This window comes from Callorhinus ursinus, unplaced genomic scaffold (genome assembly GCF_003265705.2).
Source record: "Callorhinus ursinus isolate GAN/ISIS: 27379988/994484 unplaced genomic scaffold, GSC_fseal_2.0 scaffold17, whole genome shotgun sequence".
Lineage (NCBI taxonomy): Eukaryota > Metazoa > Chordata > Mammalia > Carnivora > Otariidae > Callorhinus > Callorhinus ursinus.
Window position 1 is genome coordinate 17,585,976 of NW_027397079.1, and position 14,287 is coordinate 17,600,262.

Genomic DNA, 14,287 nt, shown 5'->3' on the forward strand with positions numbered 1-14,287 from the left:
ATATGCCAAGTGTTTAAAAAAAAAAAAAAAAGGCAAAACACACACATTTCTTTCCTGTAAGACACACACAGACATCCTCCACCCCTCCAGCACCCACCCCCCCACAACCCCGCTGCCAGAAAGTCTGCATGTGGATCGAACTCCGCATCCCTCTGGAGCTTCCCCCTTCCCCGCTGACCGCACCGCACTTTCCGGAGAACAGCTCTGCCCCCTTCCACAGCGGTGACGCTGCTCAGCTTCTCTGTCCCTCCTCAGGACCGCTGTCCCTCACTCTCCCCAGCCCTCCCCTTAATCTCTCAGTCCTTCCTTCCTCGACTCTCCTCTACGTGCTATTCACACACAGCCTCCCTGCAGTCAGGCATCCGTCCGCAACTGGATACAGAGCCCGTGGTCTGCAGGCCAGTGTGCGAGTCCCAAAGTCCTGTTCCACATTTCACTCACCTGCTTGGCCGCCAAACCTCTACTCACTGTCCTGCCTCCTAAACATCCTCTCCTCCTGCGCGCTCAGTAACACTGCCCCGTATGGTTCTCCTCCGCCCGCCTCTGCTGCTCCCTCCCTTCTCCCCAGGAAAGGAAATATGCCTATGGACTCTCTGTCTCTCTTTGTTATTATCCTCCCAAATGGATTCCGCTGTCAGTTCTCCATAGAAACGGCCACGTTTACGTCTGTCCTGATCTCCATCTTCAGTCTTGCCATCTCTGAATGTCTACAAAACCTAGTCCACTGAATGTCCCGTTACCTAACACCAAGTCTGAAGTGGAACACAACACGTTTCCTCTTAGACCAACTCCAGCCCAGGCTGGTATCTTTGGTCTCTCTCCCTCTCACCCCTGTAGGAAACAGCAGAGTCAATCCTGAGGAAACACGCCTGCCGTGCTGCCCCACGCGGGCAGCACCAAGGGCACCAGCTTGTCCTTTCTCCTCTTCGGCCACCTCGGCCTTCCCTCCCACCCCACGCTCTCACACGCGCCCACCTACATGCACACCACCCCACCAAACTCATCTTCTGTCAGAACTCTTCGTTCAGGTCCTCTCCACCTTTCAAACACAAAAGGAGGCCGAGTCCCTCTTTTCTCTAGGATAGAGTCCCAATTCCCTTATCTCCGCCCCCCTCCCCCCCCCCACCGCGGCAGGGAGCACCACTGCTCCAGGTCTCCCCAAGCAGCGCCAGACGGGAACAGCTCCTCTCCGGTCTACCTGTTCTCCTAGGAAATGGGCGCCCCAGCTGCGAGAGCACCCTCATTAACCTCTGTTTCCGTGGTGTGTGGAAGAGCAAGTGCCCCCCAAAACCAACTTGTTAGCGCAAAATGGAGCTTTGTAGATGAACTACTGCTCAACCCCAGAATAATCTCATCCCCCAAGAACGGGAATGATAAACGTCATAAAGCATTTTTAGAGTTAAACACAAACTGTAATCCTGCCCATAATTTACAGTATTTTTGAATGAGATTTTAAGCTACTTAGCATTCCCCAAAATAGGTCCCGAGCTAATCCTACTCTTGCTCCACTGAACACTCAGCTCTGCTTAAACAGTGAGGCTATAAAATGAAACGCATCTGAATTACACCCAGCATCACATGACAATCCTACCGAGAGGGTGAAGAAAGAAATCCAAATTCACAATATAGAAAGAAAGAACAGCCCACCTTTTCACACACTGGACTGTTGTCATTTGCATCAAGAACTTTCACTTCGACTATGGCTTTTGATGAGAAGGTCCCATCAGTTGCTGTGATGGTCAGAAGATAACTGTCCCTTTTTTCCCTGTCTAGAGGTTTCTTTACATAGACCTTCCATTCATTCTGTATATTTTCAATAGCAAACTGTCCCAAAGGATCTCCTCCTATTAAATTAACAGAGGAAGAGGTCAGTCAAAATTTGTTGAAATAAGGAAAGATCTAAGTAATAGGAGAAATAAACCGCTCAAAATATATATGTAATATTATGGTTTAGAAGAATTAAGGTTTTTTTAAAAAAAATACTACATTTAAATTTGGTATGTTAGCTTTCCCATTTACCACCCCCCCAAGGCATTAAATCAAGGCATTAAAATGTGTACTGAAACACAGCATTAAGCTAAATAAAATGTAAAGCCTACTAAGCAATACTTCAGCCTATACTGAAACTAGAGTTAATTATAATATACCTATCATATGCTAAGCGTAAAGTTCAACAGAATGAGTCCTAAACATCAATAACAGTCGAATGGGACAACTCTTCACTTTCCTCAGGCAAAGAACTTGAAATGTAGCTTAAGAGCTATTTCTACTTATTTTAGACATAACTAATTATGTCCAAATAATAGATTATTTCTACTTATTTTAGACATAACTACTAAAATCATCCCCTTAACTCCCCATTTCCCTAAAACATGCACTTCAACACGTATACCTCTAGTACAATTTATTTTTAACTTACACCCTTTCATGTAAATGTTTTTACCTGTGATGTAATATGTAACTTGTCTGTTCATTTCTTCAGAGTCGGCATCTGTGGTACTTAAGATGGCAATGACACCGCCCGGGGGATCGTCTTCGCTCACAGTCCCTTTGTAAATCTCTGCCGTGAACCGCGGGGGGCTGTCATTGACATCAGTGACGGTAACATCCACAATGGCTGTGGAGGACAGCTGAACCTTCTCACCGTGATCTGAGGCAACCACTTGAATCTGGTAATTGTCTCTCTTTTCATGATCAAGTTCCTTTAGGGTTGTAATCCAGCCTGTCTCCACGTTAATGGCAAAAGATTCGATGACTTCTACACTTTGTGATTGATCTAGACTGTACATGACCTGGCCGTTGGTTCCTGAATCTAGATCAGATGCCCGGATCTGGAGGACTCTACTTCCCCCTGGCAGGTTTTCAACAATAAATGCCTCATATGGGTTCGACTCTAAGACAGGGCTGTTGTCATTGGCATCTTTCACCTGGACGCTAACATCCACAGAAGCCACCACTTCGTAGTCATCGTGAGTGCACCTGGCAAGCACGGAAAACTGGTACCACTTCGTTGTCTCGTGATCGAGACTCTTCTCTAGCTTCAGTCTGCCACTCTGTCTGTCGATCACAAAGAACTCATCCCTGTTACTTTCGGGAGTATTGCCTTTGATCAGGCTGTAAAGAACAGTCCCACTATGTTCTGCTCGGATGAGATCGATCTCTGTCCCAATAGGCATGTCTTCTGAAACTGTGTAGGTATAAAATGGCTCGGAAAATTTTGGAAGTTGTATTTCCGGTGGAAGTATTTTCACATAGACGGGAACAACAGATTCTTTGGATGGAGACCCACTATCCACAGCTCTCACAAAGAAAGTGAAGAACTCATTTTCCAAGCCAATTAAACTCTCTTTCGTAGTTATTATGCCAGACAGTTTGTTAATTTCCAAATTCTCTTTGACGCTTTCAGAATCTGCTTCGATGGCATAGGTGACATCAGCATTGGATCCCTCATCAGCATCACTCGCAAGAACTTTAATGACTGACGTCCCTTTGGGAGCACTGGATCCGATGTCCACTTCATACTTGGTTGCTCGAAACTGGGGTGCATTGTCATTGTCATCTGTAAGGATGACATTAATGGTGCAGAAAGCAACCTTTCCTCCAGCATCCTTAGCCATTAAACGAATCGAGATCACTTTCTCTGCTGGGGTTTCTCGATCAAGTTTCTCCAGAGTAAATATCTGTCCTCTCTCATTTGTGTAAAATCGGTCTTTGGCAAAGTCATTTACAATATGGTAAGTAATGTGACCGTAGATACCAGAATCCCCATCAGTTGCTTTAACCTCAATCACCAGGGTGTGTAAGGGAGCATTTTCGGCTAATTCCACTTCATATTCGCTCTGAAGAAAAACAGGGCTGTGCAGATTGCCTCCAATTACAGTTATGTGAACCTGAGCTGAACTCCTAAAAACTCCATCAGAAACAGAAATGTTAAGACTATAAAATGGCTTCAAGGTGTGCCGGCGCAGGTTGGAGAGTGTGATAATCCCCGTTTCACTGTCAATGACAAAATTCTTATGATCGTTGCCAGACAGAATGGAATAGTCCAACTTGTCTATGTCTGAACTGTCTGCATCATAGGCTTTAACACACGTCACGAAATGCCCATGAACAGCATGCTCACTAATTCTGGCTTCATAAATCTGCTGGTCAAACAGTGGCGGGTTATCGTTGAGGTCCGTGACATCCACGGTGACAATCACATCACTGCTCAGTGGGGGCATGCCACCATCCACAGCCCTTACAAAAACCTTGTGCTGCTGGAACTGCTCATAATCCAAAGTCCTGACTAGCGAAATGAGGCCAGTGCTGCTGTCTATGTGGAAATGATCGTGACTCTTGTTATGATTCCCAAACATGTGGTATGAAATTCCTCTATTGGGTTCTGAATCCGAATCTGTCGCTCTAACTTGAACGACAGACGTGCCAATGACGGATGCCTCAGACAGGGTTGTGGCGTAAGACTGCTGAACAAAGACAGGAGGGTTATCGTTGATGTCTTCCACGATTATGTCAACAAACACCTCAGCATGAGCGCCAGTCAGGGAGTCGGTTGCTCGGATGCTCAGCTTATACGCTGGGTGGGACTCAAAGTCCAGAGGGGCTATGACATTTATGACTCCAGTGTTGAAGTTAATGGTAAACTGGCTGAAGGGATCTCCATCTGCGATGCTGTAGAACACTTTCAATCCTTCTGGACTGTTGGCTTGTATGTGGACAACCGGACTGTGCATCTGGATATTCTCTGGAACCTCTGCACTGTAGAAAGGCTTTTCAAACACAGGCATGGCTTTATTCATAACAGTGATGGGAACTATAACTTCAGCGGAGAAGGCTGGGTTTCCTCCATCTTTTGCAACCACTGTGATGAGGTATTCTTTATTTAAGGTGTCAGGCTCAAATTGCTTTTTCAGTGAAATTTCGCCTGAGGATCCAATTTGAAAATGTTCGTGATGTTCCTTCAGGTAGTAATGCACTTCCCCATTTCTGCCGCTGTCTCGGTCCACGGCGGTAACGTAGCGAATCACGTGGCCCACCACGGTGTCCACTTTGACGACAGCATAGTAAGGAAGGTTGACAAACACTGGTGCATTGTCGTTCTGGTCTTCTATGATGACCTTGACGACGACGTGGGCCACCGCCAAAGGCTTCTGTTCTTGGGTCACTTCTACGACCACATCAAATGCCTCCTGCTGTTCGCGATCGAACGGTATGCCAGTGGTTGAGAGGACTCCTGACGTCCGGCTTATTTTAAACCTGCGGTCTGGGTTGAGGATCTGATAAAACAAGGGCTCATTGATTGGGTTCCCAATGGCAGTAATGACAGCTAATGTTCTGGCTTCGGTGGAATTCTCTTTCACTACTGCGGAGTAGAAATCCTGGGTAAACCTCAGTTGACTTTCTTTGCTTTCTTTCACGTTAATTTTCACAGAGGTAAAGCTTACAAATCTGCCATCAGAAGCTCTCACGGTTAACTCGTAGCGGCTTCTCAACTGAGTTGTGTTCTGTACGGTTATAGTTCCTGTCTGGGGGTCCATAAAAAACTTCTCCCCGATGTTGCCTTCAGTGATGGAGTACATTAACTGTGAGAATGCACTCGAATCGGCATCTGTAGCATTTACTGTGATGACTTTTACTCCTCTGTATGTTGGCAGCAAGAGAGAAGCTTCATATAATGATCTGGAGAACACAGGAGGGCAATCATTAATGTCGATTACACGGATGGTCACGTTAGCTGCATACTCAGCAAACAAACGTGGTGTCCCCATGTCATGCACTTGTACTGTAAAGTGAAAAGTATTTGTTTCTTCATAGTCCAAACTCAGCACTGTATGAATAGCACCAGTGCTAGAATCAATAGCAAAGTATTTGTGTATAGATGGTTCAACAATGTGATAAACAAGCAAAGCATTGGATTCTTTATCAGCATCAGTTGCTCGAATCACTAATGGGACATTCTTGTCTGTCAGGACCACACTGTTGATTGAAGCCGATTCGCTAATGAGTCCCGTATACTCTGCCTGCATAAAGACCGGCACGTTGTCATTTTCATCCTGTAGGTGCGCTAGAACAGTTGTGTTAGTAGACAAACCAGCCATGTTAGTTCCTTGGATAATCAATGTGTAAATGGGCAAAGTCTCAAAATCCACGGCTTTCTGAGTAATGATACTTCCAGAATGTGGATTAATATCAAAAGCATCGGCTACATTTCCATCTTTTATTTCATACACCACTGATGATTGACTGTGGGCTGTAACCATTCCGACAAAACTCCCAATGCCGACAGTTTCACTGATTTCCACAGAATATTCTTTTGATGTAAACTTAGGAGAAGCGTTGTCTGCAATCGTAACAAAGATGTGCACAGAAGCTATTTCACTCATTGGTGGATTGCCTTGATCTGTAGCTTTTACCATTAAGTCATATTCCACTTGGCTACTTCGATCTAATTCTTTGGCAGTTTTTATAGAGCCCAAGATGGGATCAATTGTGAAAGAATTGCCAATATTTCCTAGGAGGAGGGGGGAAGAAAACCATGTTAGAGAAAAATACAAGGACCAATCAATACAATTCATAGTTGGGAGATACAGAAACAAAGCTACCTTTAGAAGTGATATTCTAAAATTAAACAGAAGTTCGGGGGTTATTGACATTTGAAGGGAACTCATTTCATTTTTAGCCACCTAAAATGCCACAGACTTTTCTGAGTTTTGTCCATAAATTATGAAAAGCAAGAAACAGAAGAAAGATTACTCTATAAACCTAAAGCCAAACTCACTTTCTATCGGTTGAGCCAGGGATGTGTTGTGGAAAGTATGGTTATCCCTTGGTAAGGCAGATAAGAATTTTCCAACAGTCCCCAAAAAAAACCCTCTGAAACATACTTCTGGTTTCAGCATTTATTACCTGTAAGTTCTCAAGATTCTTATTCATTATGAAAGGGAAGATGTCAATTCACTAAGAAATTTTAACAAGCTTCAAGAGAGTTGTCCCTTATTTTAAATATTCAGGGAATTGATGAATGAGTTTGTGTATAATCTGCCCCACTATGTATGTTTCAAAAATTTCAGTCATATTCCCTTCCTTAATCATTTTCAGGACAATCTGCTCTGTGGTTCTCTCTATTGAGGGAGGACATGCAACAATGTCCAGACACATTTTTGGTTATCACTACCTACAGTGTGCTAACACCCGCTGAGTAGAGACCAGGGATGCTGCTAAACATCCTACAATGCGCGCACAGCCCCCACAACAAAGGATTTTTTGCTCCAAAGTACCAACAGTGCTGAGACAGAGAAACCCCACTCTAGAACAGACTGTTTTCCTTGCTTCTCTTTGGACCTTTTCCAGCCATACTGTATACATATATTTAGCTTCAAATGCAACTCTATAATCGTTCCCAGTTTTGTATCATCACAGAAATCTTTCTGAAGACACCAGCAGTTTATTCTAGTTTAGCAGTTTACTATCTTTTTGGATAGATTCAGGCAGTGTTGTGAAGGTCCTCAGATCTGATCCATCTGCCCACACTTCATCCCCATTCTGTTTCACACCAGAGTCCAGAATCCATCATCCTAGTCACAGAACTGAATTTATTCTCCCCTAATGAACTATTACACTTCCCCACAACAAAGCTGACTTGCCCCTTAACTGCTTTTTCAAGTTCTGTTTTCTAGGTTTGCAACCACACGAGGTACTTCATAGGCCAGAACGACTTACCGTGTGATTTGCAAACCAGGAGACTGACCAAGCACTCCTTTCCCCACATCATTACTAGTAAACACTTCCTCTACAGCCTTCATTTCCTTCTGTTAATACATTTTCCAAAAATCCATGATAAAATTTTTTCTGAGGCCAGATCCAGTCTGGTTTTCATTAAGCCTGCCCGGCTCTGCGTCTAGGCCCCACCACCGTGCACCACAGTCTGCAACAGTGCAGAGGCCTGGGCTTTCTCCGGGCCCCCAAGTTCTGAGCTGAACCCTCACCCACAAACGGGGTCACACTGCCTCTACCATGCCTCGTAGACCCTAATTTCTGCCTGTCTGCATTTATGACTCAGCAATCACAGATTGTCTCATTGTGCTTGAGTCAGTCAGAATTCCAAGGACCTCTCTCATCCTACGTGGGTGTCACCCCATCTTTCAAAACCGTGACTGGCTGCCTGAGACTGACAGGGCGACCATGAAAACCTGTGGATGACAGTCTTCACCCCCACCCCTTGGGCTATCCTATGTCTGTACTAATGAAGCAGCCAACCTACCACAGTTTACATTCAATCATCTCCATCCCTTTCTCTCATTTTGCACAGTGAAATCTTAAAGCTTCAAACACGAAAGGCCCTAGAGAGCAGAATGAACAGATTTCACCTGCGTTAAAGCAAGCTGGTGGCGTGAGAACCCACCACTGTCTACACAACGTACTCCCTGCCCTCCAGCCATACTGGCTCCTCACTCCTCAACCAGGAGAGCACATGCTCATCTCAGGAGGAACGTATGTGGGGGTCCTCTCTGGAACAGTCTTCCCCAGCTATTCTCATTGCTTCTCATTCATTCATTCACTCAGGTTTTACCCAAATGTCCCTCTGCTTAGAGAATGTGACGGTGAAGCCTCCCTTTACTTCCCTAATCAGAATGGCTGTTTCTGTCCCCATACCCTGTTTTTTTCTTTAGAGCACATATTGCAACCTTCTTAGCCATTCTCCCACTAGAACATTAAGTCCCCATTTAAACATGGCTTGTTTTATTCGTTATTTATCACCCGTGCTTAGAAAAATGCCTGACACATAGGACACACTAAGTATTTGTTGAATTTGTTGTATGGAAAGATAAGAAGGCACTATTTTTATTTTTCTGCATTTTACCTCTATCACTACCAACAACCATTTGTTAGATTAAGCACTACATTTCGAAGTATTAACTAAAGAAATGTGTACTAATTGGAAATTTCTGATAAATTTTTATCAGCATGTAAAATTCAGAAACATTACTACCTGGAGTATCTTAACAAGGTCAAACAGGAACCCAGCTAGCCAATTAACAGACGGCACCTACATACATCTATCCTGTGGCAGAAATCATCAGATTTGCAGATGGGCAAGCAACATGTTTATGTGGAAGAACACTAAGCGTCGCTGCATGGCTTGCACACGCTCCTGTCTGATCCAATAACAGATACATTCATCAAATACTGAAATACACATGCGGTATTTGTGAGGGAATTAATAGGGCAAGTGGTAGAGTCTGTACCAGGTTGGGGGCTTAGTCATTCTCTTGAGCTGGAGATACTGGTGATTTCTAAACAGCCTTAGATTGTTCTCTTTGAAGAAGGCAATTATCCAGACAAACGTGAATCTGTGCTCACTAGCAAGGACTGTATTACATACGTGCACCCCAAAGGGCAAGTCAGAGCTGTGCGCAGAAACCCATGTCTTCCCACTGTGCACTTGCTGTGGGCGCCCAGTAAAGTGCTGACCACCCGACCGGTGGGAGCCTCAAGTGGGAAACCTCAAGTTTCACCTGCAATTATATTTAACCTAAGTCTGGGGAAGGAAATCAATGCTAGTTAATAAGTACATATACTGAGTGCCTTCTATTTCCAGGCATGAGGATAGTTTTGAAGTTACAATAATCTACTTTAAAAAAAAAGAAAGAAAACACCATACAGTCCAGAGTATGGCCCTGATTGTCTCTAAACACGTAAGTCAATTGTTACGGAAAGCAGCCTTTAATTAATTCTTTTCCCTAAAGACTCCTAATCAGACCAAACCCTTCGCTCAATAAATTTTTGGTAATTAAACATGCAGTGTTACAGCCTGAATCTATAACTAGTTTTTTGAACTTTATTAAATGTAATCTGACACAAATGAGAAGCAGGTGAATATAAGAACTCAGTATGACCATTTTACTTTTCCTATTATTTCAACATTCACGTACACACACTTTTGCATTTTAATGATAGCTGTTGCCTACGAAGTAATTCTTTAGCACACTTTTTGTATTACCAAATCTATAAAGATTATCTTCTTAGAAGTCCAAATTCTATATCAAAATAGGCCGTTGGTATCATCTATTCTTTGAGGGGAGATACAGTTCCATTCTTGGAATACCAAATTACTAATCCCATCAGTCATTACAAGCATTTCAAGAATGCACATGCCTTCAGTCAGGCACCAACAATCATATTTTAACCACCCAGTTGTTGAAAATTATGTGAAAGCTAAGGGAAAAGTTTAACATTTTCTCCTACACAAACCCAGGCGGTTTGTCTATGAGAAAATTATTCTGCCGAACTGCTCAGGCATGCACAAATGGAATGCACTGTTTTTTTTTAACAGCTAAATTTCTGAACCAGTGGAAAAACCTTCATCTTTGTTCAAGGTGCTAACTAGACTACATTTTAATCCTGAACCCCGGGCAGTAGAAAAAATCTTATTTGTGGGTAATGGACTAAATTTGGTTGGTTTTGGGGAAACAAATGAGGCTTCAAGTGTATTAAGAAATAAAAGTAGTTTAAATCACATAAAACACATCGATTAAGTGGTTTTTTTTTTTTATTACTCCCCATGCTCAGCTTTTGATTATATGACCTACAGTTAATTGATACCTCTACCAATTCTAACGTCTAGGAAAGGCACAGTTTTTCAATACGCAAAGGAATGGACTTACACAAATCAAGTTAAATGCATGATATTCTAAAATCATTATAAAGACAAAAGGATGAGAGAGACTATATTCTTTGTACTAACAATTACCTTGAGAAACATGGAAAAATGGAAGCAGGCTTCTTGATACTTAATCACTTTTCACTATATGTGGCATGAATAGGGAAGGTCCCAAAACAAAATGAATTCTGACTATACAAATCATATACTCTAAAGCAGATCCCTATTTCAATCAGGGGCTTCCCTTTTGCACGAACATACACTTGTGGACCAATGATAGCCTCTACATATATCACGCTCCTAGCACGGCACTTGATACAGAAATATGCTTCATTAGTCCATGGAATGAATAGATGAAAGACTATGAAGAGCATTATAAAAGAGAACAGAGAACAAAACTTTCACTTTGATCCTCCTTGTAACTACCAGCAAGATTCTGGACCTCGTACCCTGTCATATGTAGAAAAAATGTTCAAGGCCTTCCTTGCCCAACTCTCCAGCAGACTCCTTGGGCTTTTCAACATCTCCAAATCGCAACCCTGGGGCCTACTGTTAACAACCCAATTCCATGAATGAAATTCAACTGTTAAAGGTGCAGGTGGGTGAAAGGGGAAGCAGAGGCATGACACCTAGCACTCTGTCGTGGAAATTCCTACTGTGCCCAAGAACAAATGCTCTAAAAGTTAAATTACTGAGGCCAGTGGTTTCTTAAGAGTGTTTCACAGTTAACAAATAGTATGAAGGAAAATGTTGCATGGTTAAAACATTGTGGATATACTGAATTGGATCAAATACAGTTTTCTTTACTGCAGAACTTCTCAGAGCCTTGAACTATGCTAATAATGTGAATCCTTCTATTAAACATAGGACTCTCTCTCTCTGCTTTCTATTGAGTTAAAAGCTTAAAAGACAAAAGAAGTCTTCTTTCTCCTAATATGAAAAATGGTAGCTAAAGATCAATTTAAGCAATTTTTATGGTGACATACAGAAATGTTTCCACACACAGAACTAGTTTTAGAAAATAAATGTACTTTTTCAAGTTAATCTACTAAGTGCTCCAAAAATACCTGATTCGATCGAATACAGCACTTCAGCATTCTTCCCTTTGTCCCTGTCCAGAGCTGTAACCTGCAACACCACTGAGCCGACAGCCGCTGATTCATAAACCCGCCCTTCATAGGAGGAACTCGTGAACCAAGGAGCATGGTCGTTTGTGTCACTGACATTAACAACAATCCGTGCGTAGTTGCGTTTTACAGGGACATCTTGATCCCGCACCTGAAAGAATCACTATGTTACCAATGCTGTCAGGGGTTGCCCTATAATTGATTAAAAATCACTCTCAAACATATGAAACCCTTCAGAATCTAAATGGTGGCCAAAGAATGAGCAGGAAGCCGTACCATGACTGTAAGAACGTGCTGGTGGATGGCTTCATGATCAAGTGTTTGAGAAGTATAGAGAGAGCCCGTTGCAGGATCAAGTCGAAATTTCTTGAGACTCAATGGATCGATGCTGCTCTGCAGAGTATAGATTAGCTTGTTTTTCTCATCCTTATCCATTGCACTGATTTGCAAAATTTCTGTTTCTGGCACTGTGTCTTCAGGAATAACAACTTCGTACTTTGATGTGGAAAACTGAGGACGATGGTCATTTGTATCTATTACTTTGATAAATACCTATAAGGACAAAAATGACTCACATTATAGTAATATCCTTAATTATGATATTTTATTATTTACAGAATCAAGGGGAAACATGAGATGCACACTGAAAAAAACCGATTTTGTTAGCAAAATGAAACAAAATGAGAAAAGCCAACAAAAATCCAGAATAAAAAAAAAATCTTTAAAATTTTCCATTGATCTATTGCCCATATGAGTAAGATAATGAAGAACTTTCTTAATTCTTGAAACTAACTTTGGAGGGCATATGTAACATCTTTCACACACTTCTTCCCGCATGCACATTTAATTTCTCTCAGGTCTCCACAGGAGAGAGATTATTCTAGAGTACTCATTTAAGGATAACAGAGAATTTACTTGAGCAGGATTTACAGAAGATAATTTCCCGTATCAGATCTGAATCTGCAACTACCAAGCTAGCAAGGTGAGTATGGTACTAGATAAATATCCTATTTAAATTTCTGATTCTAATCGTTGAGACTCCAAATTCCTACCAATAAATTAGAAATGTGCTTTAAAAATCTTTACTACATTTTTGTGATCATAAAACCTACATATAAATAGTAAACACACTCATTTTCTAAAAGCAATTTAAGTATACTGAAAAGATAAGCTCTCTTAAATAAATAAAAACCTTAAAGGGGTGGGAAAACCAATATTAAAAAAAACAGTCCTAAGCTGAATTAAAAAAAAATTTTTTTTTTACTTTAACACTAAGAGGATTAATTTTCAGATTGAAAAGATGTGTGTGGATAAGGCATAGTGGAAATCAGTACTGATTACAAAGATGGTTTATAGTTACGAGCAAGAAATCTGAGCTTCACTGGCATGCATGGAGTAAAGAGGTTTGCTAGTCCAAATGGCACAGGAGGCCAAAGTCGCAGGAATGCATAGGTGAAGCTATTAACCACCCTGGTGCAGGCATATGAGCTACAGGTCTTTCCATGAAGACTATACCAGTGTTCTCATAAAACACTACAATGTCAGTGATGGATTTGTAACATTAAACTTTATATACACACTAAATGCATTCGCTAAACCACAGAAAGGTTTTATGTGAAAGTTACATAAACATTTAAAACTACAGACCATTTTTAAAGGTCAATGATGATCCAGAAGAGATGATTTTATAATTTCTCTAAGTTAAATCATTATATATTCATTTCCACTATAAATTTACACAGTACTTTTCTAATGGGAGTGAGTGTTGGGTAGAGGTAGTTTAATCCTGCTCTAAAGCCAATTAATCACAACTAAATAGGAACAAGGAAGGTAAAAATAGCCAATTTTGATACGGCAATTCAAATGACGCACATTCACAGGGCCCTTATACACTCAGCACGTACCTACACATTACTGGGGTGCAAATAAAATGAATGTACAACAATCCCTGCCCTCAGGAAGCTTTCAAGCTTGGCAGGTGATGTCTTACACATACGAGGCATAATGAGGTTCTGCATATTATCAAGTGAGTTATCAAGTAAGTCTTTAGGAGTCCAGAGTCGGCACGGGATGTTCGGAAAGCTTTCAAGGAGGAGGTAATAAGGCTTTGTTTGTGTAGGTCTTAGGTTGGTGGATCAGTGTACACTGAGATGGGAGTCGCGGGGAGACCTTGGTCAGAGACATGAAGGCAAGAAGTGGCATCAAACACCCTGTCTTTTTGAGACCAGAGCAGGGAGCAGGGAGAAGGCGGCATCCAGTACGCGGAGCCTGGACTCCCAAGCAGAGGCCTGAGAGCTATATAGCTTGCATGCCCTGAACTAGCTGATCCCAGGAAATTCACCTGCCCCTCCTCTTCCTAACCGGGCAGACCCCTCTGGTAGTGGGCAGTGCGAGGTGAACTGCAGGGACAGAGAACAGGGACAGGGAGGGGACTGAAGTGTCCAGCAGGGAGTCCACACCGGTGCTCTGTGAGCATGCGTGGACAGCAGCTCCACGGGCT

The 14,287-nt window shown here is 42.3% G+C and overlaps 1 protein-coding gene across 3 annotated transcripts in view; it reads right to left on the reverse strand.

Moving 5' to 3' along the window:
* The window catches only part of FAT1 (FAT atypical cadherin 1), a 125,361-nt gene that overhangs the window by 23,839 nt on the left and 87,235 nt on the right, over positions 1-14,287 (reverse strand). For all 3 annotated transcript variants that reach the window (XM_025886264.2, XM_073902339.1, XM_073902340.1), the window contains exons 8-11: positions 12,064-12,339; positions 11,728-11,938; positions 2,444-6,511; positions 1,648-1,844 (exon numbers count right to left, since the gene is read on the reverse strand). In XM_025886264.2, the coding sequence (XP_025742049.2) occupies positions 1,648-1,844; positions 2,444-6,511; positions 11,728-11,938; positions 12,064-12,339 (4,752 nt within the window). The remainder of the gene's footprint in view (positions 1-1,647; positions 1,845-2,443; positions 6,512-11,727; positions 11,939-12,063; positions 12,340-14,287) is intronic.